Source organism: Laccaria bicolor, genomic scaffold (assembly GCF_000143565.1).
Source record: "Laccaria bicolor S238N-H82 LACBIscaffold_23 genomic scaffold, whole genome shotgun sequence".
NCBI classification, from domain to species: Eukaryota; Fungi; Basidiomycota; class Agaricomycetes; order Agaricales; family Hydnangiaceae; genus Laccaria; species Laccaria bicolor.
This window is the reverse complement of record NW_001889894.1, coordinates 44,422-64,409: the sequence shown is the minus strand read 5'-3', so window position 1 is coordinate 64,409 and position 19,988 is coordinate 44,422. Positions and strand designations below refer to the sequence as shown.

Genomic DNA, 19,988 nt, shown 5'->3' with positions numbered 1-19,988 from the left:
CCCGCTGGAGTTCAGCCTACTCGGGAAAACTCAACTCCTTTGCAGGGCAATGGCAGAGGGAGCTTTGTTTTTTTTAATGAAGCAACGCTTTACCAATCCTCAGAGACTGGGCACCGAACCATAGGTGATGCAAAGAAAGCTGGACACAGTGGCACCACACCATTCCCTAGTGCTTGGAAGTTAGGTTAATTAACTGGAAAATAACCGAGACCAGACCGGACCTAACCGCAAAAAAACCGGACCGCGGTTAGTGGTTAGTCAATTCTGGAAATGAAATAACCGGTTATTTTGCGGTTAACTAACCGTTAAAAAACCGGTTATGACCGGTTACAACCGACCCTATTATACCCCTTCAAAACGCATCTAAAAGCATGAGAAACACTAAAAATCTGACAGAGTTATGGTCAAATCTCTAAATTATTAGCTAAAATAGTAGGCTTTCAAGAATATTATTATAAAATTGTCAATTCTTCACCGAATTTAGCGTTCTTGGGCTTGTTTTAAAGCTACGACGCATGGCAATAATGTTTACTGCAAGGAATATGAGAAATATACGCTGTTTTAATCGATTTTCTATTTTTTCGGTCCTAACCGGTTAGTAACTGCAACTAACCGGTTTTCATCAGTTATCTTCGGTCCAGTTAGGTTATTTTGGGTCTGGGAACGAACCCTAACCGGTCTCGGTCTCGGTTAGAGCCCCTGGGCACCCAATAACCTAACCTAACCGGACTTTCAAACACTACCATTCCCAGACAATGCTCAGGCAGCATTCTCTTCCAGAGCAAGCTACTTCCCAATGCAAGGCACCCCTCCGCAGTAGTTTTGTAGCTAATGACTATCTCCATTTCTGGTGAATAGATTCAAGTAAGGAAATAGAGTGTATTTGCATTGAACTAGGGGCCCTGGCTTTATAATAACAGTTTGAGAGCTAAGAGAAGATTTAGACTGCAACAACTGGAACTGGAACTCTTTCGGTGCGGTGATGAATGTTCCTATTGGTGGGCGCGATTGCGTGGAAACATCATTCTAAGACTCGAGTAGCGGTTGCCATCAAACAGGTGCTTCTGGCTGCTTCGCAGGGCGTACCAACATCGTCACACTCCCCAAATCGGGACAGCGACACATTGCATCAGTAAGCGACACATTGCGTAAATAAACGACATATTCGAGTGTAGTGCGTCGCTAACTCATGTGTAATGTGTCGCTAACTCATGTGTAATGTGTTGCTAATTCATGTGTAATGTGTCAACAAGTATACCTGTGAGACACCTAGATGTGGACCTTCTGGTTCAAATTTTATTCTAAGTCAGAAAGAATCAAGTCCTATGATGTATAGGAGTATTTACTAAGTTCTCGAACACTTTCTGTACTCAAGGAATGAGCAGTGTAAAATTTATATAGAGCAAGCTATGATACAGGAAAGGACACTAGTATGTACATTATGAGAGCGGTGATGATGGAGGACGTAGCCACTCCTCGAGAGTGGTTGGAGACCCCTACTTCCACGGTGAACGCGCATATGCTACTGAGTTCCCACCCGATCCTCGCCATCTATAATTCCCCTGTCGTTTGTGGTGGGCTGGTTTGTGGGTGTGTCTAGCCGTCGATGTTCCCGTATCGTGGGTCGATGGTGGAGCTGCGAGCGGTCTTCGCGTTGGCTCTGTGTTCCTGCTTCGAGGTTTTCTGTACACCCACATCCCTCGACAACGACAAGGGGAGGGGCAATTTTAGAGGTGGGGTGGGCTGCCCACATTCGCGGGTGTCTTGGCCGACGTGTTGATCGTTTTGGTGTTCGGGATGGTTTTCGCAGTTTTTGGCGTCCGTTTGCGTTCGTGTTCGCGTCTGTTGTCCGTCGACGGACAGGTGTTGGATACTCACGGCGTTTGGCGATGCATCAAGGCCGTTTTCATGGCGTTCACGGTCCTGGGTGGCGCTCACTGACCTGGTGATGTGGTAGTCGATTAGCTGGATAAGCTGGCAGGGGTACTCACCTGGGTGCATCCCTTTCCCTACACGCTATGTGCCATTGTCGTGCCTACTGAGATAGGGTGTGCTGGATGTGGGGTGACGCGAGGGGATGGTCGACGATGGTGGGGGTGATGAGGAAAGGAGGAAAGTGTGACATGTGATGGGTGACGCATGGCCCATCGTCACGCTGTAAAGTCAGTGTGTGGAGTGTGTCGCAGCTGAGCCTCATCTACGACACAGTGTTGTAGATCGGTTGTAGATCTTCCTCTTCTCCTTTCGGGGAGTGTGATGCTGTTGGTATATCCTCCTGCTTCGTATGCACATGATTTGAGTCTTGCGCACAATTTGAATGCGAGAGTATTATTTACATGCGAGATTCGTATGCCACAAGTTATAATGAGTATGCAGCTCATATCTCAGGTGCGATACATACAGACGTGAACGGGTGATTCCGCTAAGTTAGATTGAACAGGCAAGCTGTAAGTGCAACGATCGTCCATACGTTTGAAAAAACCAACCGCATCGCTCATGAGGAAGAACAGCTGGAGAAGAGTAGAGCCGGCATTTCAGGACAAATCAGTCTTGACGTTGGTGTCCGGTACGTTTGTTATACTGCTTTGCGTTGGCCACGGCGGTTCAGACGCGTTGGTTATAATGAGCTAACGCAAATGGGTTATTATAATTACTAGCAACGAAAGAGGGAGAAAAACACTCACGTCCGGATCCTCTTCACCCCCGTTCTGAAGATGCGCATACAAAGTTCAAACGTCCTCATCCGAAGTCTTCGCCTTCACAGTCAACTTCCACCCTCCTTTTACCAGCTGCATGCCTTCACGAAAACCTCCATCGGTTGAATGCCCTCCTACATCCCCCCCCCTCATTAAAATCTGTGCATGTCACAACGAACGCTAGCGCTGTGACAGAACGCTGCGGCGAGCACACATGCTGCGAGCTTCAGTTCTAACATACGGAGGATATTTTGATGATGACTCCAACATTGAAATCCAGCTATAAATCAGGACTGGACTAGAGAAGTAGCACGGACTCACCTTCAGCCCACGTTTGACAAACTTCTCACACAACTCCAACATCACTCGAGTACTAAGTCTATGGTTAATGCTCCGAAGAGAGTGAGGACGGAGGCTGATTGGATGTGCGCTGGTCGGTTGTAGTCTTTCTGAAACTGGAACGTGTCTTTAGCGCGTCCCACGCCGTCCCGGATAAAACTCGCCCATTGCTTGTCTGGAGTGCTGGAGGGGAAGGAAGGAAACCGGGCCGCTGCTGCCGTGATGATGTAAGATTGTTCTTCTCTGATCAAGACTTGATCAAGACGACTACCATGTACAATTTGCAGTATACGTTTTTTCGGGACTCACATGAATACGACGCGGATCAACACATACATGCAGTGCACAGACCATAACGCGGTCTGGATTGCTCGTTCCATCTGCAAGTCTCACTATTCTTGAGACTGCAAGACCATGAAGCGGGCAGGCTCAAAAGGCAAGACAACAGCAAGCTTCCTGGCGCTTTGCGCGGGTTTAATGCAACAGAAGGGCGAGGCGTTAAACGTGAGTTTGCGTTGGTCTTTGAGAAGGAGCTAACTTTGATACATTGTTAGAACGTCGGTTCGACAGAGATGAGGGAGAGAAAGTTGGATTGTACGATTGGTGGAGATGAAGGTACGTTCCATCTTTGATATTACAACGCGTAGCATTGGTTGTGATGTTTATAGGGCGATACATTCTGATGGTTGCGGAGAACCTAACGCCATGGTCTCTTAGTTTCATCATGGTGGGCGAGTTGACAGGTGAGGAGTTTGGGGGAGCAGCATGCGCAGTAACAGCAGAAATTGCATACAGGGTCTCGCATCGCCATTCAGATATTGAGACTATGCGGCTGCATGGCCCGAACTCTGAGGCTTGCACGGCAGACGACGGAGTTGTTGAGCGAGAGGTAGGTGGTCTGTAGGTTTAAGCGAGTGACGCTGACATTGAGTCTAGCTGTGATAATTTTCTTGAAGTAAGCAGCGAAGGGTTGAAAGGATTGGGGGAATAGTTTGTGGGCGTGAGGGAGGGGCGGTTTGGTTTCTATGGGAAGAAGAAAGCGGGGAACGTGGAGTGACAGGCGAAGTTGGAGAAGTTGAAGGAGTTGCGGGAGAGGGTGTTTGTTGCGTTGGAAGAGTTTCGAGCGGGGCGCCGGTATGTCCCCTATAGCTCTCTTAGGCGAGTTCTCTTGACAGTCTTTATCAGACATGTTGCTCTCGACTCGTATCTCCCCGTCTTCAATGAGAGGAAACACCAACCCCATCGGTATCTCTTCACTTGTTATGTGTACCAACACCATCTCACCCAAATGGGAGCTATCGTTGTCGAGTTGGTTTGCCCGCTCCCTCCTCCTCCAACGTGTCTGCGCTAACATTCAAGATATAAAGGTGGACGAAGCGATTAAACGGGAGTTCTCATGCATGGAAAATGAACTTTGGACACCATACACACGCTGAGGCTGTGGCGGCCTTGAGATATGTCCGAGTATGGACATCAGGATCGGATGTCAACCCAAATCAGTATATCTTCTATCCATTTTCGTGCATGCTTACCAATGGGTGGGTTGTGGTAGGTGTCGTGCCGGGTGCGCAGCCTATGCATGGAGATCTTGGGATCGCTAGACGGCATGACCCTGTTGCGCTGCCGCCGAGAAATGTGCTGGAGTGGTGTCGGAATTGTATTTCTATGCGATTAAAGCTGGATTGTTTACCGGTGCGCCTTCTCGTTAGTAAGTTACTTTTGTTTTTGAGAATTCCTGATGTTGGCGTTAGTTATACTTTGTCTTCCATCATTTTTGACGTCGTCTGTCTGCGACTTTTGCGTTAAGTGAGGGTTGTTCTTTGTTGGGCGTTTTATTTTTTGATTCCTCTTTGCGTTTAGAAAACCGCTCGGTTTGAGCAATGCGCGCGACCTCTACTCGTTTCTCGGCTCTCACTCACAAAGTATAGAGCATACGATACGACATACAGTCTCATCGCTCTACTCACAGCGACTTTTGCTGCGGCTCCGAACCAGGTAACGCATACGGCCTCGCAACGGTGTGCGCCGTGGCATTCCCCATTTTCTTCTCTGTCAAACTCAATTGTCCGATCCATCCTGCGGCGGTCCCTGTCTATTGCCACTGCTTGTTAGTTATCCATATTTCAAATCCAGGATCTCCAAGATCGGGCATTTCTGTTGCTTGGGTGCGTCTTTATGGCCGAGCGTGGAGGATTACCTTGACTGATGATATTGTACCAACGATTCGTTCTGGTAGCGGTTGGCCCTGTGGCTGCACCGGTAACCTTCATTGTTTTATATTAATGGCAACCTTCTCAATGCTCTCGTTTGATACAGCATTTTTCTATGCAGCAACAACCAGTCAACGGTACCAAAGAGTTCATGAGCCACTACGACCTCTGAGATCCGATTATTATCTATTGCTCGATCGTTTATTTCGCGCACTCGAAAAATGAGAGCGAGGTGCGGGAAATTATCAAAAGCCTTTTGGCCGTTCGTTTCAAGCTAAAAGGTCCTGCTGCGCTTAAAGCTAACGTTTCTTATGACATGGGGATTCTTTTTCGCCTTCGATCCTTGAGGCAATTGCTCATGTTTTTGGAGTCTTCACTCCGTGGGCGCTGGCCAGAAAACGATACCAGGATGTTTTGGATCTCCAAATGTAGGTGAAACATTGGTTATCGGGACAAATGTTGAATGTGTGTTTCCAGATCCATTACATATTCCCTCTTCCACTTGAGGTCCGTCGTCAAACACCTTAATTCAAAATGGGCACGCGCGTTTCACCGCCGGGCAAGGCTTACCGAAAGCGATTTTCAAGGAGATGTGCTAGCTGTTATCAGTGCGTTTGATCTTACGTTTGCAAATGGTTCAACCATGCCTGGCATATCAACACAGACGAAGAAGTTCATCAAGGATATGAGGAAGATGCTCGTAGAACGCTGGGCGTTATGTATATACGCCATTTTACTTATGACGGGTATTCGTCCATCTTTCACTAGCGTCACAAACTTACGCTCAACCGCCTTATTCCGTTGCAAGGTTGAACTAAGTCAAGCGCTTGTTCCCATCGTCCTAGCGCGTCTTTCCAACGAGGAACCAATATGTCCACAGGGGCAGCACAACCGCAGCGGCAGGAAGACTCGGCGATGAATTGGTCCTTGGTGAACAGTGGTGTAAGTTACCTACACGTTCTTTTCCGTGGCTGATTAAACGTATGATCGCTATAGTCCCGTTCTTCTGCAACCCACCATCCGTTCGTATTTGTGGCAGTTAGCCAATGTTGGAATCCCCAAAATTACGCCGCTTCACCGTCGATCTCCTTTCATGGGAGAGCTTGCATGTCGTGCGCGACATCGTTGATACGATTTACAACACCTCCTTGAATATTTTCGAGTCAAAGGAAAGGGCGTTGTTGGACGGGGATGAAGCTGTTGCAAATCGGGTCGGGGAAGGAAAGGATATATTGAGCATTCTAAGTACACTAAATTTTTTCCACCTGCGAAATCCTTTGACTGATTCCATGGTAGTGAGAGCCAATATGGACGCATCAGAGGAGAATAAACTTGACGAGTCTGAACTTGTTGTGCAAGTCGCGCGCATATCCCTCATCTTTGCCCCCCGTTTGAATGACCTGACTCCACTCTGTCTGACACGAGGTTTGACATCTGTTGCAGTAGACGCGACGTCGAACGCAATATCTCGCGCGCTGCATTTACTAGCGCAACACCAACACATTCAAGAGAAGTTGCGTCATGAAATCACAGAAGCCTGTACTATCGGACTGGGAGTCTTGCTTATGACGAACTGCCGGTAGTTTTACTCCCTCTCGATGCTGTATGCATGGAAACTCTTCGCCTTTATCCTCTGGTATCCTATTTCTCCAGAACGTATGTACTCTCCCTCCTTTTATCTAAAATCAGTTGTTGAACTTCTCTACTGGCGCTCAACTGGCGCTTCATGTAAAATAGGACACGCGAACTTGAAGACGTCATTATGCCTCTCTCAAAACCTTCAAGAGGTCTCAACGGAGAGGGCGTGCGCGAAATTCAGGTCCCGAACAACACAAACATCATTATATCGATAATCGCTACCGATCGGAACCCAGAAATATGGGGCTCCGACCATTCGCTTCAATGGATCCCGGAGAGGTGGCTTGCTCCTCTTCCTTCGTCCGTAACGAACGCGCAAGGGGGTGCCGGCCCGGGAATCCCGTACCGGGGTCTGGTTAGTTAGTCCCAAGGGGGTGCCGGGATTGGAATGCCGGACCAGGGGTTGGGTAGGTAGGTCGGCCACAGGCCCAAAAAAAAAAATTTGGAACCCTCCATAACATAGTACCCAATCGGCTTGTACAGTGATTTAAACTACTCCAATAGTGCTCCTGCATGTAAAATATAGTTGTATATTGAATTGATTTATAATATCTGCCAATTTCCGGCCTGAAAATTTCACGCTGACTGTTATCTAATCTTTGTATAATTCTGAAACAGGTCTCAACAACATATCGACATGGAATGCGACGCAACTGAAGTGGTATGTTGAATAAAAATTACCTACAACTTACTAATGAGATGATTAGGAACCTGTTCTTGATGCCGATTGGTATGCTGTATGCCCCGATTGCAAAATGCGAATCCATTGTGAGGCCATAGGACTTGCCAATCTCAAGAAAAATCACTGTGGAACGAAAACCTGCTTGAAAGCGCAAGCAAAGCGTCAGAAGGAAGAGAAAGAAGCGAAGCAACCCACCTTGTTCTCATTTTTCTCCCGAAAATGACCTGTTCCTTCTTTAATACCATCTACAATGTGTTGCGTTGGAGATACCCCCACGAAATTAGGTATGCGAAGCCTGTGAGGTGTCTGGGGAGGGTAAGTAGAGGATCAAAGCGATCGCATCGATGATGTCATATTTCCATATATAGAAATGTGCCTGATTACGTAGGTAGGTAGGTCAAGCACAGAGGCCTTTACAAAAAAATTCGACCCCGGCTACTGTTTTTTAATTCTTGAACCCCCTTGGTTAGTCCAGCCACAGGCTGCGAAAAAAAAAAATGGACACCTCGAGCAGAGGGCCTTATATCATCAAAAAGAGTACCTGTGATAACTACAGAATGTACTAGGATGACTACAGCTCCAATAGAAGCCATGCAGCAGCAGAAAAACGAGTGATATAGGGTATTTATTCGTTTCCTGCCATATTTGGGTCGCAATATTGCGCACTCACATCCTCATTACTAGCAAACTACTTCGCTGTGGACTGAAAACACAAACAGTATTGAAAAATATACAGTATGTCTCATCTGACGAGGTTGGGGAAGACTGGATGCAGGATGTTCGCTCCTGTGCAAAAGTCCATGGACTTTGAGGTGCCTTTGACAGCATGCACCGTGAGTCTATCAAATTGGTATCAATACCTTTGGATTGATAACAGAAACTTACTTTCTACGCTCCAACAGTCTCATAGCAATCCGAACCCTGAAAACGGCAGTTTGCGTGGCTTGTGTGGCATCTCGGAGAGGATGCGGGGGAAGCGCTAATGCAGATGATGTCATATTGCTATTTATAGACACGTGCCTGATTACGTTAGTCAGTTAGTCCCCCTCAAGTTGCCTTAACAAAAAAATCGACCCCAGGTCTTTTTTTTCGATGCCGGCACCCCCTTGCGAACGCGCATGTCCCAGGAGTATATTCGCACCTGTGGGTCATTTTTGAACTGACATTTTGTATTGGGCGCTCACATCCTGAAACGTGTCTTGTTAGGATGAAATTTCTGGGTGGAGCAAGGGTGGAGGTCGAGCTTACGACGTTGGAGAGCGAAGAGCACCCCACTATTTACCACCATCTGCTTGCGACAGATGCCGAGGTGAAAGTGTCCAAAAAGGCACTTCAGGATGAGTCTACGATGCTGTTGGCTGCTGGGACTGATACGGCGGGGAATGCATGTATGATTGGGACCGTCCACTTGTTGAGCAATCGGGCACTGAAAGACACTTGGTTTCGGAATTGAGAGCTGCGTGGCCTGACTTTGATAGTCCTTTGAGCCTCAAAAACGCGAGAAACTGCCTTACCTTGTGAGTTCTTCTATGGCAATTTTACTGTGCGATTTTTGAAACGTGGTTGTTAGACAGCTGTTGTCAAAGAGTCGTGACTGCGCCTTTCGCAGGGGGTTGTGAGCCCGGCTCCTCGCGTTGCCCCCTTGGAGACCACGATAGCTGGAATTTTCGTTCCAGCCGGGGTGTGTTTCCATTTTTTTGTGGGCTATTACTTACATTCAACAGACCGTTGTTGCAATGGGTGCGACATTTATGCACTATGACCCCAAAGTCTTTATCAATCCCCAAACATTCGACCCCGATAGGTGGTTACAGCCGAACACCACAGAATTGGAAGAGAACTTAGTGTCGTTCTCAAAAGACCCCCGTAGCTGCCTTGGTATAAAGTGCGTGGAATATTTAGTGAAAGTATGACTTTCTGCTCATGATGAGTCGCACTTACCCAGCCTTGCGTGGGCCGAGTTGTATTTAATGTTCTCGAACATATTCAGGAGAACCGATATGGAGCTCTTCAACATATTTCCCATTAACTCTTAGCACGTTTTCTCTCTGATGGAATAACAGGGAGGGCGACATTGAATTCAGTGCTTACCTGACTCCACGGTATCGTGGAAAGTAAAGGGTTTATGCCAAGTTGTTGGACGATTGAAGGCAAGCACATAGCTCCTGCAATGCCAGTCAGTATATAGTCCTAAGGTTCCACTGCCAGTGTGTACACGTCATAAAATCATTATACTCCATAAGTACGTTGCATACTATATTCTAATGAAGTTGGGGTAATATGCATAAGGTAGGCTTGTCCAAGGAAGGAATAATGCAATTGGGTTCATCGCAAATGAACCGCGGATAATGCCAAAGGGGGATAACGAAGGTGTGAGCGAAGATGAATAAAAAATGGCGAGGAAAACGAAGATAATAAACCGTGAAGGTGGAGAACAATCCAGCAGAGATCGAAAAATTACCACTCCCCAACCTCCCTTCCACTGGCAAGGGAGGAAAAGACACCCTTGTGCTGCATGAGCCCATCGTATGTCAGGGATTCCTTAGCCGAGCTCTGGCAATAGCCAGCCTCTGCTTCTGCCCACCACCAGCGCCCCCACCAAGCAGGGTATCATACCCATTCAACAGATCACGCACGAACTCGTACATCAGAGCTGCATTACATGCATCTTCCACCTCTTCCTTCGCCACAGAGTGTTCCCGTCGACCAAACTGGCTCACCCCTGCACCGTAGACTTTCATCCACCCGTCGTCCAAAAACCGGACATCTTGCCCGTCGATGGTGATGTGTCCGATCTGAGGGTTGGACGCCACCAAAAGGAGCTGAGCGATGGTGGATTTGCCGGACCCGGGCGAGCCAACGATGAACGTGTTTTCGGTCGCAGGGAGGAAGATGAAGACGTTGGAGAGGACCGGGATGGTAGGACGGGATGGGTACGCACAGGTGACGTCGTGGGGCGCCAATTTGCCAGAACGCCTTGATGAAGTGATCGTCTTGAGGACACGGAGGGTCCTGGACTGCGGTGTGGAGGTGGCAAGGGAGATGAGGGAGATGAGGGAGACCATCGAGAATTTCCCTTTGGCGAGGATGATGACTAGGGGAATGCACGTCTGCATGCTACTTATTGCGATAAGACCTGCCCAGATGACCGCCATCACGTCCCCCGTGGAAGTCTTGTCCTCTCTGACGAGCTGAGAGCCGAGCCAGAAGTCATGGATGAGCATGCCCATCGTGACGAATTGTCCCAACGCGGACGTAACGCCCCACACTGGGCTAAGCTTTCCCGTTGCTCTGTCCGAGCGGTGAATAGCTGCATCCGCGGGAGAATGGCCGTGAGTTGCCGCGTTGAATGCCTGGACGGTGGAGATGGCGAAGATAGCACGGTCTATGATGGTAGCAACGATAGCGGATTGTTGGCGCGCGGATGCGGGGAGGAGAAGCGAGGCCTGAGGAGATGCCTTGGATGAGCATGGGGATGGGGACGGTGGAAAGTATGACGAGGGTGAGTGCCCATGAGCGGGTGAAGGCGAGAACAAGGCAGGTTGTTGAATATTGAATATTGAATGAGCGTTCCTGAGGCGAGTGAAGTCTCCGTTTCTCTAAATAAGATAATGTTGAGCTAGAGCAAAGAGTAAGAAAGGCACATGCACACAGAATCTGCGAAGTAAAACCTAACCGAAGAATGACGGAAAGTTTGTGAAAAGTTCATGTCTGATTTTGCATGTAGTGACATTGGTACTAGTACTGACCTCGAGAAGACACGAAGTGAAGGCGGGTCACTGGGAACAATGAGCAGTGCTAATCTCTGGATCGCGACATGCTCTGGAGCGCATTCATCCGAGGTCATTTGCTATATAAGTGTTTCTCTATTTTGCATTGTTTGGGCCAGCTGCTCACATAACATGGACATACTCTACAGATGATCCACAACGCTTTTCACGCCTGCCTCTCATTCTTGAGGCCACTTATCTCCTCACTGTGAGCTGCTCCTATCAACGCCAGGTTTCTTATTCAAGGACTTCGCAAGTAGGCAACTTCGTTATCCCTGAATTTGACCTTCGCAACCCATCATGTCGTTTATTATTGGTGACACGACAAATTCTGAACGCCCTCAGCGCAGCCGTAATGCTCGAGCACAAGCCAGACACCGAAAAAAACGTAAGGCGTATATTGAATATGTAAGCGTGAACACAGCTCCTTTCACCACACGACCTCGCTGCGTTTTAACCAGCGTCGCCCAGCTGGAAGAAACTGTCGCAATGCTCCAAATGGCTCTGACGCTACGAGAAGAACGGGCAGAGCTCTGGAGGATGGTCGCAGAGGTCGGAGGGACGCCAACCGCCCGCATGAGTTGGAACTCATTGACAACCTACCCAGATGGCCGGTATTGTGACCAAGACCATACCCTGGTGGGCCATGCTATGGAGGGGGTATACATCGTACAGTCGCACTCCTACCACTATTCAATGCTCAAACTTAACGACGTGTAGGTCCCAAGTGAAACTCCACCCCATGTGACGGAACCACTTTTGCGACCACCACCATTGACAACATCCCAATCAGCCTCGAACTATCACTGTGATATTCCCTCCAACACCAATCATCACGGTCCTGGGCCAAGCTTGTCATTTGGCCTGCATGCACCCGCATTTCCAATGCCAAATACCCTGTCGGGTTCAAGTGCTACTTCAAGCCCCCCATTCTCGGTGAGTATTGTTACTGTTTTACCCCCCATCCACGCGTCCCGACGCTGGCGATAAGAATTTTCTCGGATCCTAGTGACAATTCTTTTTTTGTTCCCTGCTGTAGCCTATTGCACAATACACCAACGCACTCTCAAACTACACGCAACATCCAAACCAATATATCTCTGTCGAAGTGGAGGACGACGCCAGTTATATTGTGAGTCAACAACCTCAACTCGTATTAACACACTTGAGACAGGGCCCAATAAATATTCAGGACAAATCAGGACATATGTACCTCCTTAATCATAGCCACTTGTAAAATAATGAAGCGAATGGGCATCCCGAAAACATTAATTCTCAAAATTACAAAAGGAAGAACAATAAGAACATCAACCACATTTAATTTGCATATTTAAACAATTTCTTTCACAAGGGGCAAACAGCTTTTGTCGCCAGGTAAAGAGGTAACAAATAGTAAATAACTATGTTAAATCTTTTATTCCACATTTGTGACAAAAATGATCAGTCAAATAAAATTATAATTTTCTTGCTTATGATCTTTGTGGCAATGACCAATAAAAAGAAAATGTTGTTGCCACAGCAGGAAGATAAAGATAAACCCTGTTTTGCTGTGGCAACAATGATGAGGCAACAATTTAATGTCGTTGACAGCTCGTTCTGACATGAGGAAATGGGAACAAAGAAATTATATAATTGCCAGGGAATTAGACATTCCCATGCAGGCCAGATCACCTCGTTGCTTGGCAAATATGTAAATTCTTTGTTTCTGTTTCCTCATGTCAGAACAAGCTTTCATTGACATTAAATTGTTGCCTCATCATTGTTGCCATAGCAAAACAGGGTTTATCTTTATCTTCCTGCTGTGGCAACAACATTTTCTTTTTATTCATCATTGCCACAAAGATCATGAGCAAGAAAATTATAATTTTATTTAACTGATCATTTTTGTCACAAATGTGGAATAAAAGATTTAACATAGTTATTTACTATTTGCTACCTCTTTACCTGGCGACAAAAGCCATTTGCCCCTTGTGTTTGTGAAATAGTCTTGGTAGCCATGGCAACACCACTCAGCTGAAGAATATGTGAAAGAATAAAATAATGAAATTGGCCAGTCAAGATGGCTGATGTTCTTATTGTTCACCAGTTTGAGATTTTGTTAATCAATGTTTGTGGGATGCACAACAGGTTTATTATTTTACAAGTGTCGACAATTATGGAGGTACCTTTGCGTAGATCACACATTGCACACTGTCTCAAGTGACAGTAGGCATTTGCAGTTGGGAGACCATCAGTCATCTCTAGGCTACTATTACTCGTCTGAATTGGAACAGGTATTTGGATAGGCCGCAATTGCACAGTTAACTTTTTTTTTTGTCATTGGGAGGAGCCTCTTTAATTATACCCTGCTTAGAATACCCTTTGCCTCGGTAATAGTACAGGCTGTGGGTGTGGTGTAACCTTCGTGTGTATAATGATCTCAATATTTCCGCTTTGTTCAATTATGGCTTTAACTCCAGGTAGAGAACCCACCACAGCGTTGATCATCGCAGCTACCGTCCCATACCCATCCACTCTCCCCGTCAATGGCGATAGGGCCTACTTACATTATTCTAACACACGATGGGCCAGTGACGGAACGATGCAAACAGGTAATCAAACCCCAAACGGCAGGTTCAACGAGCTCGAACTCGACTGACCCCCCTTTGCCTTTTTCACACTCCTCCTTCCCTCCTCTCCATCGCCCTTGCTCTCCGCCGCCCTCATCTTCCTCTTCCCACCCCCCGCGGTACTTGTGCTCTCTCCCCTCGCCGTTCCAAACGTTCCATGTACTCACTCCTCTCCATATCCGTCTCCACTCCCGCGATCATCACGCTCCCCAATTGTTTCTGAATTTCGCTAAGCTGTCGTTGAACACGACTTCGGCCCATTTCGCTCGAGTTTGTCTCCAGGTCGGAGAGGAGCTTGAGAAGTAGGACTTGAACGCCGTGTGTCAAGATCGTTTGCCTAAATCTTGACAATTTCAGCACTATTACCACATCAGTCATCGTCGTCAAAACAAAGAAAGAAAGAAGAAACCGACCATCCATCTCATCTTTCAGCTCGTTCAACTCCCTTTCCCCATCCTCATCCAACGCAGGCGTATACCGTCCCATATCCAGTCTCCCAACACCCCTCTCCTCTCCCTTTCCTTCTCCCGCGTCTCCTTCTCCCTCTCTTGGAATTCACGTTCCTTGTCCCTAACATCCCTCCCGCGCTCTTTAACCCCCTCTGGTGCTCCTTAACCCCCTCTGGTGCTCCTTAACCCCCTTCCCCCGGTCGCGTACTTCAAGCTCACGCTGCGCACATTCTTGCTCCCTGGAATCGATGTCCTTCTCGCGTTCGTCGAGCTCTTCCTGTGGTTGTTGCGGTGAATCATCAACCTGAATCCCAACCTCACTCATCGACGTCCCCTCCCCCCGTTTTCTCACCATCCCCTCCAACTCATCCACCCTGAGCCGATACAACCTCCCCTCCTCAATCCTCATCCTCTCCTCCTGTATCCTCAACTGCTCCTGATACGCCTTCCACCCTCCGCGCATCCAACACGCGGTTCTCTTCTTCGTCCATGGCACTGCGACATTCCGATAGACGATTGGTGAGATCCTGGATTTGAACGTCCTGCTCCAGAATACGAGCGTCTCGCTCCTTGAGACGTAGTTCCCAGCTTGCCAGCCCGATTTCACCTCGATTGATCACAGCAGGGATGATGTATCCAACCACGTAACCCAAGTAGGAAACCACCACCGACGCCGCGAAGTTCGACGAGCAGGTTTTCTAGAGCTGTGGATGCTGGTAGACCCCAGATTCCACCCATGCCAACACCGAAGAGGGATTGGAGCGCGAGGAATTGCTTGAAGTTTTGCACGAATCCAGCGCCGAGCTCGAGGACGGCGACAAGCGAGGTTACAAACGAGGGGCCACTTCCTGCGATAGCGATCTGAGACAATGCCGAATGACTAATGAGAAAAAGAGGTAAGAGCTGGAGTGAGCAAGAGAAGCGAGATAAACGTACCGCTCCCAGCGGTCGGAACAACAATGTGGGGATAATTGCGGTCATCTATCGATGATTGTCAGTACTATTTTGGACCATTGATGATAGACAACGCACAATATCATGAGTAAACTTATTGAATTGATCTTGAAGGTGTGTAACGCTGAGGGATACAGAGAAGAAGTCGATAGCGGGTACGTCCAAGCCAGCCATCTAAAAGAAAAGTCAGATCGATGGACATGCAACTTCAAGCTTCAAAAAAAGCTTCAAAGCTTCAAGCGCTGGTCGAGGTTAGGTATGACGCACCCGCAGAAGAACTGCATCCATTGGAGCCAAGTCACGATGCCGATGGCGGTGAGCAGAGGCCTTGAGTGCTGGCGCTCTTCTCTGCCGCTTGTCTACGAAGAATGAAGTGGTTAAGATTGTTGTTTGGCATTGTTAGTAGTGTGCATAATCCGTCGCTTATTGTGACTGGAACCTCCTCATCAACCCTGCTGTATTGAATTCACCCTGCACGGAGTGCCGCGCAGAAGCTTTGTGTAAGTCGCGTCGGAAACAGCATCGACTGACGTGGGTTCGTTAACAGTTTAAATTTTCGATGCTATGCTATAGTGCACACGGCAAGTGGCTCGCGACGCCCGCAGGGCAGGAGTTTAAGAGGCTAGGTGTTAGTTATAAGGCGCTGCAAAAGTAGGGGTATTGACGAATCTGGTGAGTGAGTACAAGTTGCAATATAGGTTGTTTGTTATCTCAACGTAAGTTGGATACAAAAACGGACAGGTCAAATTAGACGTGCTAGGACGATTGACTTAATTCAACCCTGAAACGGAATACAGCGACTGAACGTAAGTTTGTGACACTAGTGAAAGATGGACGAATACCTACTTTTATGAAGTCCTAAGTTGGCGACCCAGTTGTTGCAATTTTCAATAATGATGTCACTTTGAAAAAAAAAAAAAAAAAAAAAAAAAAAAAAAAATTGAAGTCACCAACACTCGAAATAATAACAAACTCTTGAACTTTCCCCGACTCAACCCCACCGGTCGACCGTTATGCTGTTCAATGTGTATAAGTATTATTTGTTGACGCGTATTTTCATTTCCGTCGACGCGTATTTTTCTTCGCCCTGCGTATTTTTCTCAACCTCCGCGTATTTTTTCACATCCTGCATCAGTAGCCTGACCATTCATCGGGCATTGCCGAGCGCTGATGAATGACCAGTGTGTACGTGAATCCGAGTCAAGCCTCCTTCAAATGAAACCGGAGCTTCATGCATCTATGTCCTAAGGATGAACTTTATGAAATGGACTTCGTAATCTTGAAATGGCAGCCATACTTCAAGTATGGCTGTCTACCTTGGCCAACGTTACAAGGACTCGGAGTTCTTGTTATGTACTTGTACGCTTACATATTGCTTACGTGACGCCAGGCCCGTCCGGTACCTCAGGGAGGGGTACAGACTCGAAGAGATGGCCCGAGCACACAGGCACAACTGAACGACATGGAAACCCATCGCGCCATCACAGCCCATGGTTATGGGCTAGGCCTCGTCGTTGACTTCGACGATGTGCTCGGCTCTTGTTTGGCTCTTGTCCTCTGTATCTAGTGTCGATCAGACCTCCGGGAAGCCCGAAGCAGGGTCCAACCAAGATAAAACGCATCAAGAAGCGCTATGGAAAAATACGCGTCACCGGAAAAAAAACGCGGAGCCCAGAAATAATTACGCGGCAACAAATAATACTTGTACACATTGAACAGCATAGTACATTTCTCGATATCTTCAAAGTAGTCTTTGCCGTAGTCTACAAAAACTTCTTCGCGGAATTTGATGGGTTTGTTGGTTTGCACCACAAATGCCAATGTCGACCGGATTGCAACAAACTGTGTGGTGTCGTAAGTGGATGCCAGCTGGTCGAAAAATTTGATTCACCTCGGCGTTGAAAGAATGGCAAGCGTGGTTGATGAATCGTAGCGGTCCAACAAGAACCCGTGGATCCATTCTGCCTTTTTCCGACTTGACTTGACTTGGGTGGGGGTGGATCTCTGACAGGCGAGAATGTTCCGCCCTTGAATCGGACGCCATTAGACCCATGAGAGGGTGTAGTATCTCCCCCTCGACCAAATCCCTAGTTGCAAAAATTGCAAAACCTCCGCTGCCATCGCCGAAACGCGTTTTCTTCAACCTTACCCCCTGATCCTGGTTGCATATGACACTCCCATATGCAATGGAGCACCTTTGCGGATAAATTTCAGCCCGAAATGGAGTCTGTTAGATTGAAAAACTCACCACCGGATCGCATTCGCGTGCTCGTGACTCTCTACCAAACCTTCACGTGACTTTACACGTGTTAGTTCTATTTGTGTTCACCCAGCAATTACAGAGGTTTTCACGCTGTCCTTACACTCCACCATCACCGCTATCGTGTCGGAAAATATTTCTGGCGTACGTCTCATATGTATTACAACTATTGGAAGTTTTTATACACCACTTATTGCGGCGGCCGTGATGCAAGTTCCTCAAAGTCAATAATTTTGCAACATTGCGACCCCCCGATTCTATTTTCAGGATCTCGCTTGAAAAACCTTGGTAAAGCTGACAGTTCTACACGTAATGGTTCCCTTCAGGACCCCGCCAAGTTTGTACCTCTGAATTTCCAGAACTTTTGTCAGTGGAAGATACTAGCGTGCCACAGCGCGCATCATACTACCTACCACTACCTAACTTCCTCCATTCGTAGAGTATCGTTTTTGTCCAAGGGCAACTCACGTATCTATTCCTAAATGTAGTATTTAACGCTTCTCAACAACAAATGATCACAGCGGAACACGCGGACGTACATACATTTAGAAAAAGAATGGTAGCCCCCTACTCCTCCCTCAATTCCAGATCCATCGCGCTCGAAACGCATTGGCACTTTTACACATCAGGGTCTTCTTTAGGACACTACCATCTGTGTGCCTGGGTATGTAATTTCCGTTAGTGAAAGATTATAGCGGGCGTGTCGTTTCCCGTATTTCGTACCATTCCTCACATTCCTCCATTCGCAGCATCCCAGACGTGGGGAGACGTGTGCAAGAATATCTCACATTCTTTACCTAGATCCTCTATAGTATCAACGATTCGAAACGTTGACAAAGCGTAGGGGACGTACATTTCGAACAATATGTGAGGATATACTCCTCCTCCCTCGATTCTTCATCGTGCGTGAACCGCACAGAGGTATATTCCATCTTGACGTGTCAGAGTCTTGTTCGGGTAGTATTCCCGACATCACTGCACTTGTGAGTTCATCAGTTTTGCTGTAAGAAATTTGTGAGCTGGCGTTCGTGCTTACTGTCCGAACCCTTCAATAATACGATTTCGTGGTTCTGTGATAGAGAAAAATCTGAAACTTGTTTATTCATGTGGTAGAATCATAATACACTTACCTGTACAGGAAGGACCAAAGCACGTAGTTTCATTCGAGTTTAGATGACCGCTGAATGTGTCCTCCTTCTCCTCTCCCGATTCCGAATTAAAAAACGGTGTTCTGAACATTAAACTGTCAGAAAGATATTCATCAAGGGTCTGATGGTTGTACGTACTTTGATTTGAAACAACTTGGCTTGTATCTTTCTCAAAGCGTCGCAAGGCTTTCGCGAACGGGAGCCGTGCAGAATTCTGCCGTTGTGCGTTGGTCGGTTGTTCTCTCGGGATGAGTTGAATGTATTTCGAGTGCCGCCTAATAAATACATTTAACGAAGCCGAAGTTGATTAAATAAACCAAAGGAATGGATACGTACGAAACCAATGCAAAGCTCATTTCCTCCGTCCTCCCCGGTTCCGAACCCTGCACAATGCACAATACGAAACCCTACCTCCATAAAATTTCTGCGTCACGTCAGTCACAACTCGACTGGTTACTGCCAAGGTAGAAGGGCTATAAAGATGGGGCGGTCAGTCCCATATTTTTTCAACAGCGCCAGCGCCCACGTCGTCGACCTCTTGTTCGTCGTCGCTATTCTCCAGTAAGCCGTCCGCTCGTCGTGGTCTGTAGTCGTCGTGGTTTGCAGTTGTTGATTTTGACGTTGCTTATCGACTTTTTAAGACTTTCCAACGCTAGACAGTGACCGGGTATGTCAACGTCGATTTCGTCGTGGACAACGTTCGCTTACCTTTGCTTCTATTCCTTTCCTGCAGGGAGATTGGCTAAAATGAGCGGGATAGGCGTTGCGAGGGTCGTGAATAAAAAGTTGGTTCTGCAAAAAGTATGTCAGTCGTTCACATCCCATTAACTCACCTGATCCAAGGTCTTTCGTCGTGTCTCCCACGCAATGATCGCCTTGGCCGTCGATGAGACTGTAGAAGGTTCGTTAGCGTCCTTCCGCGCAACTCCCGCGTTTGAATCACTCACTCACTTACTAATGTGTCCACATCGGCTAGAATGACATGATGAGCTACAAAACGTAAGTAATCGTACACGAATCCCGATAGGAACCAACTGGCCTCTTGAAAGTTGAAAGTTGAGCTTGAGGTTGTGGCTGATGGACGTCGTGGGAAACGGTGAGCAAACAGTAACATGTGTAACGATCGTGACTTATACTTGAGCTCTACACAAAGCCCAGCGTTGGCACTTTCCAACACGCAGGACGACGATAGACATGACGTCTACTTCGGAGGTGTAGGATGTAGGGTGGTAA

The 19,988-nt window shown here is 47.4% G+C and overlaps 12 protein-coding genes across 12 annotated transcripts; 7 read left to right on the top strand and 5 right to left on the bottom strand.

The window, feature by feature from the left end:
- Window positions 1-1,596: 1,596 nt before the first annotated feature.
- On the bottom strand, window positions 1,597-2,498 carry LACBIDRAFT_329684 (uncharacterized protein; the record flags this gene model as incomplete). The annotated part of the gene is made up of 3 exons (XM_001883819.1): window positions 1,597-1,942; window positions 1,992-2,016; window positions 2,402-2,498. 3 exons carry the CDS (start codon window positions 2,496-2,498, stop codon window positions 1,597-1,599), a joined length of 468 nt encoding a protein of 155 aa, XP_001883854.1.
- A 951-nt stretch (window positions 2,499-3,449) lies between these two features.
- LACBIDRAFT_303053 (uncharacterized protein) lies at window positions 3,450-3,994 on the top strand (the record flags this gene model as incomplete). Its single annotated transcript, XM_001883931.1, has 4 exons — window positions 3,450-3,539; window positions 3,590-3,650; window positions 3,704-3,924; window positions 3,992-3,994. The coding sequence occupies 4 exons, from the start codon at window positions 3,450-3,452 to the stop codon at window positions 3,992-3,994; spliced, it is 375 nt and encodes a 124-aa protein (XP_001883966.1).
- A 228-nt stretch (window positions 3,995-4,222) lies between these two features.
- LACBIDRAFT_303052 (uncharacterized protein) lies at window positions 4,223-4,813 on the top strand (the record flags this gene model as incomplete). Its single annotated transcript, XM_001883930.1, has 3 exons — window positions 4,223-4,347; window positions 4,403-4,727; window positions 4,787-4,813. 3 exons carry the CDS (start codon window positions 4,223-4,225, stop codon window positions 4,811-4,813), a joined length of 477 nt encoding a protein of 158 aa, XP_001883965.1.
- Window positions 4,814-5,708: 895 nt separating this feature from the next.
- Window positions 5,709-6,164, top strand: LACBIDRAFT_303051 (uncharacterized protein; the record flags this gene model as incomplete). Its single annotated transcript, XM_001883929.1, has 1 exon — window positions 5,709-6,164. One exon carries the CDS (start codon window positions 5,709-5,711, stop codon window positions 6,162-6,164), a length of 456 nt encoding a protein of 151 aa, XP_001883964.1.
- A 127-nt stretch (window positions 6,165-6,291) lies between these two features.
- Window positions 6,292-6,828, top strand: LACBIDRAFT_303050 (uncharacterized protein; the record flags this gene model as incomplete). The annotated part of the gene is made up of 2 exons (XM_001883928.1): window positions 6,292-6,490; window positions 6,542-6,828. The coding sequence occupies 2 exons, from the start codon at window positions 6,292-6,294 to the stop codon at window positions 6,826-6,828; spliced, it is 486 nt and encodes a 161-aa protein (XP_001883963.1).
- A 26-nt stretch (window positions 6,829-6,854) lies between these two features.
- On the top strand, window positions 6,855-7,247 carry LACBIDRAFT_303049 (uncharacterized protein; the record flags this gene model as incomplete). Its single annotated transcript, XM_001883927.1, has 2 exons — window positions 6,855-6,901; window positions 6,983-7,247. 2 exons carry the CDS (start codon window positions 6,855-6,857, stop codon window positions 7,245-7,247), a joined length of 312 nt encoding a protein of 103 aa, XP_001883962.1.
- A 1,525-nt stretch (window positions 7,248-8,772) lies between these two features.
- On the top strand, window positions 8,773-9,018 carry LACBIDRAFT_303048 (uncharacterized protein; the record flags this gene model as incomplete). Its single annotated transcript, XM_001883926.1, has 1 exon — window positions 8,773-9,018. The coding sequence occupies one exon, from the start codon at window positions 8,773-8,775 to the stop codon at window positions 9,016-9,018; it is 246 nt and encodes an 81-aa protein (XP_001883961.1).
- Window positions 9,019-10,096: 1,078 nt separating this feature from the next.
- LACBIDRAFT_147471 (uncharacterized protein) lies at window positions 10,097-10,516 on the bottom strand (the record flags this gene model as incomplete). The annotated part of the gene is made up of 1 exon (XM_001883818.2): window positions 10,097-10,516. A coding segment is annotated over one exon (420 nt), but the record flags the coding sequence as incomplete, so codon positions are not given.
- A 1,119-nt stretch (window positions 10,517-11,635) lies between these two features.
- Window positions 11,636-12,713, top strand: LACBIDRAFT_329681 (uncharacterized protein; the record flags this gene model as incomplete). The annotated part of the gene is made up of 4 exons (XM_001883925.1): window positions 11,636-11,974; window positions 12,056-12,271; window positions 12,375-12,467; window positions 12,687-12,713. The coding sequence occupies 4 exons, from the start codon at window positions 11,636-11,638 to the stop codon at window positions 12,711-12,713; spliced, it is 675 nt and encodes a 224-aa protein (XP_001883960.1).
- A 1,138-nt stretch (window positions 12,714-13,851) lies between these two features.
- Window positions 13,852-14,469, bottom strand: LACBIDRAFT_303046 (uncharacterized protein). Its single transcript, XM_001883817.1, has 2 exons — window positions 14,358-14,469; window positions 13,852-14,303 (listed from the first exon to the last, which is right to left on the bottom strand). The coding sequence occupies exons 1-2, from the start codon at window positions 14,428-14,430 to the stop codon at window positions 14,038-14,040; spliced, it is 339 nt and encodes a 112-aa protein (XP_001883852.1). The 5' UTR covers window positions 14,431-14,469; the 3' UTR covers window positions 13,852-14,037.
- Window positions 14,470-14,996: 527 nt separating this feature from the next.
- Window positions 14,997-15,635, bottom strand: LACBIDRAFT_303045 (uncharacterized protein; the record flags this gene model as incomplete). Its single annotated transcript, XM_001883816.1, has 4 exons — window positions 14,997-15,254; window positions 15,330-15,374; window positions 15,426-15,521; window positions 15,615-15,635. 4 exons carry the CDS (start codon window positions 15,633-15,635, stop codon window positions 14,997-14,999), a joined length of 420 nt encoding a protein of 139 aa, XP_001883851.1.
- A 2,661-nt stretch (window positions 15,636-18,296) lies between these two features.
- Window positions 18,297-18,770, bottom strand: LACBIDRAFT_303044 (uncharacterized protein; the record flags this gene model as incomplete). Its single annotated transcript, XM_001883815.1, has 4 exons — window positions 18,297-18,404; window positions 18,461-18,582; window positions 18,644-18,677; window positions 18,738-18,770. The coding sequence occupies 4 exons, from the start codon at window positions 18,768-18,770 to the stop codon at window positions 18,297-18,299; spliced, it is 297 nt and encodes a 98-aa protein (XP_001883850.1).
- Between the last annotated feature and the right edge of the window lie 1,218 nt (window positions 18,771-19,988).

What these genes read in the sequence shown, in the direction of transcription:
- LACBIDRAFT_303046 (XM_001883817.1), bottom strand. Translation starts at nt 14,430, where the DNA reads ATGGGACGGTATACGCCTGCGTTGGATGAGGATGGGGAAAGGGAGTTG. An exon ending in GCTGAAAGATGAGATGGATG is followed by an intron (nt 14,304 to 14,357) that starts GTCGGTTTCTTC and finishes ATGTGGTAATAG; the next exon opens with TGCTGAAATTGTCAAGATTT.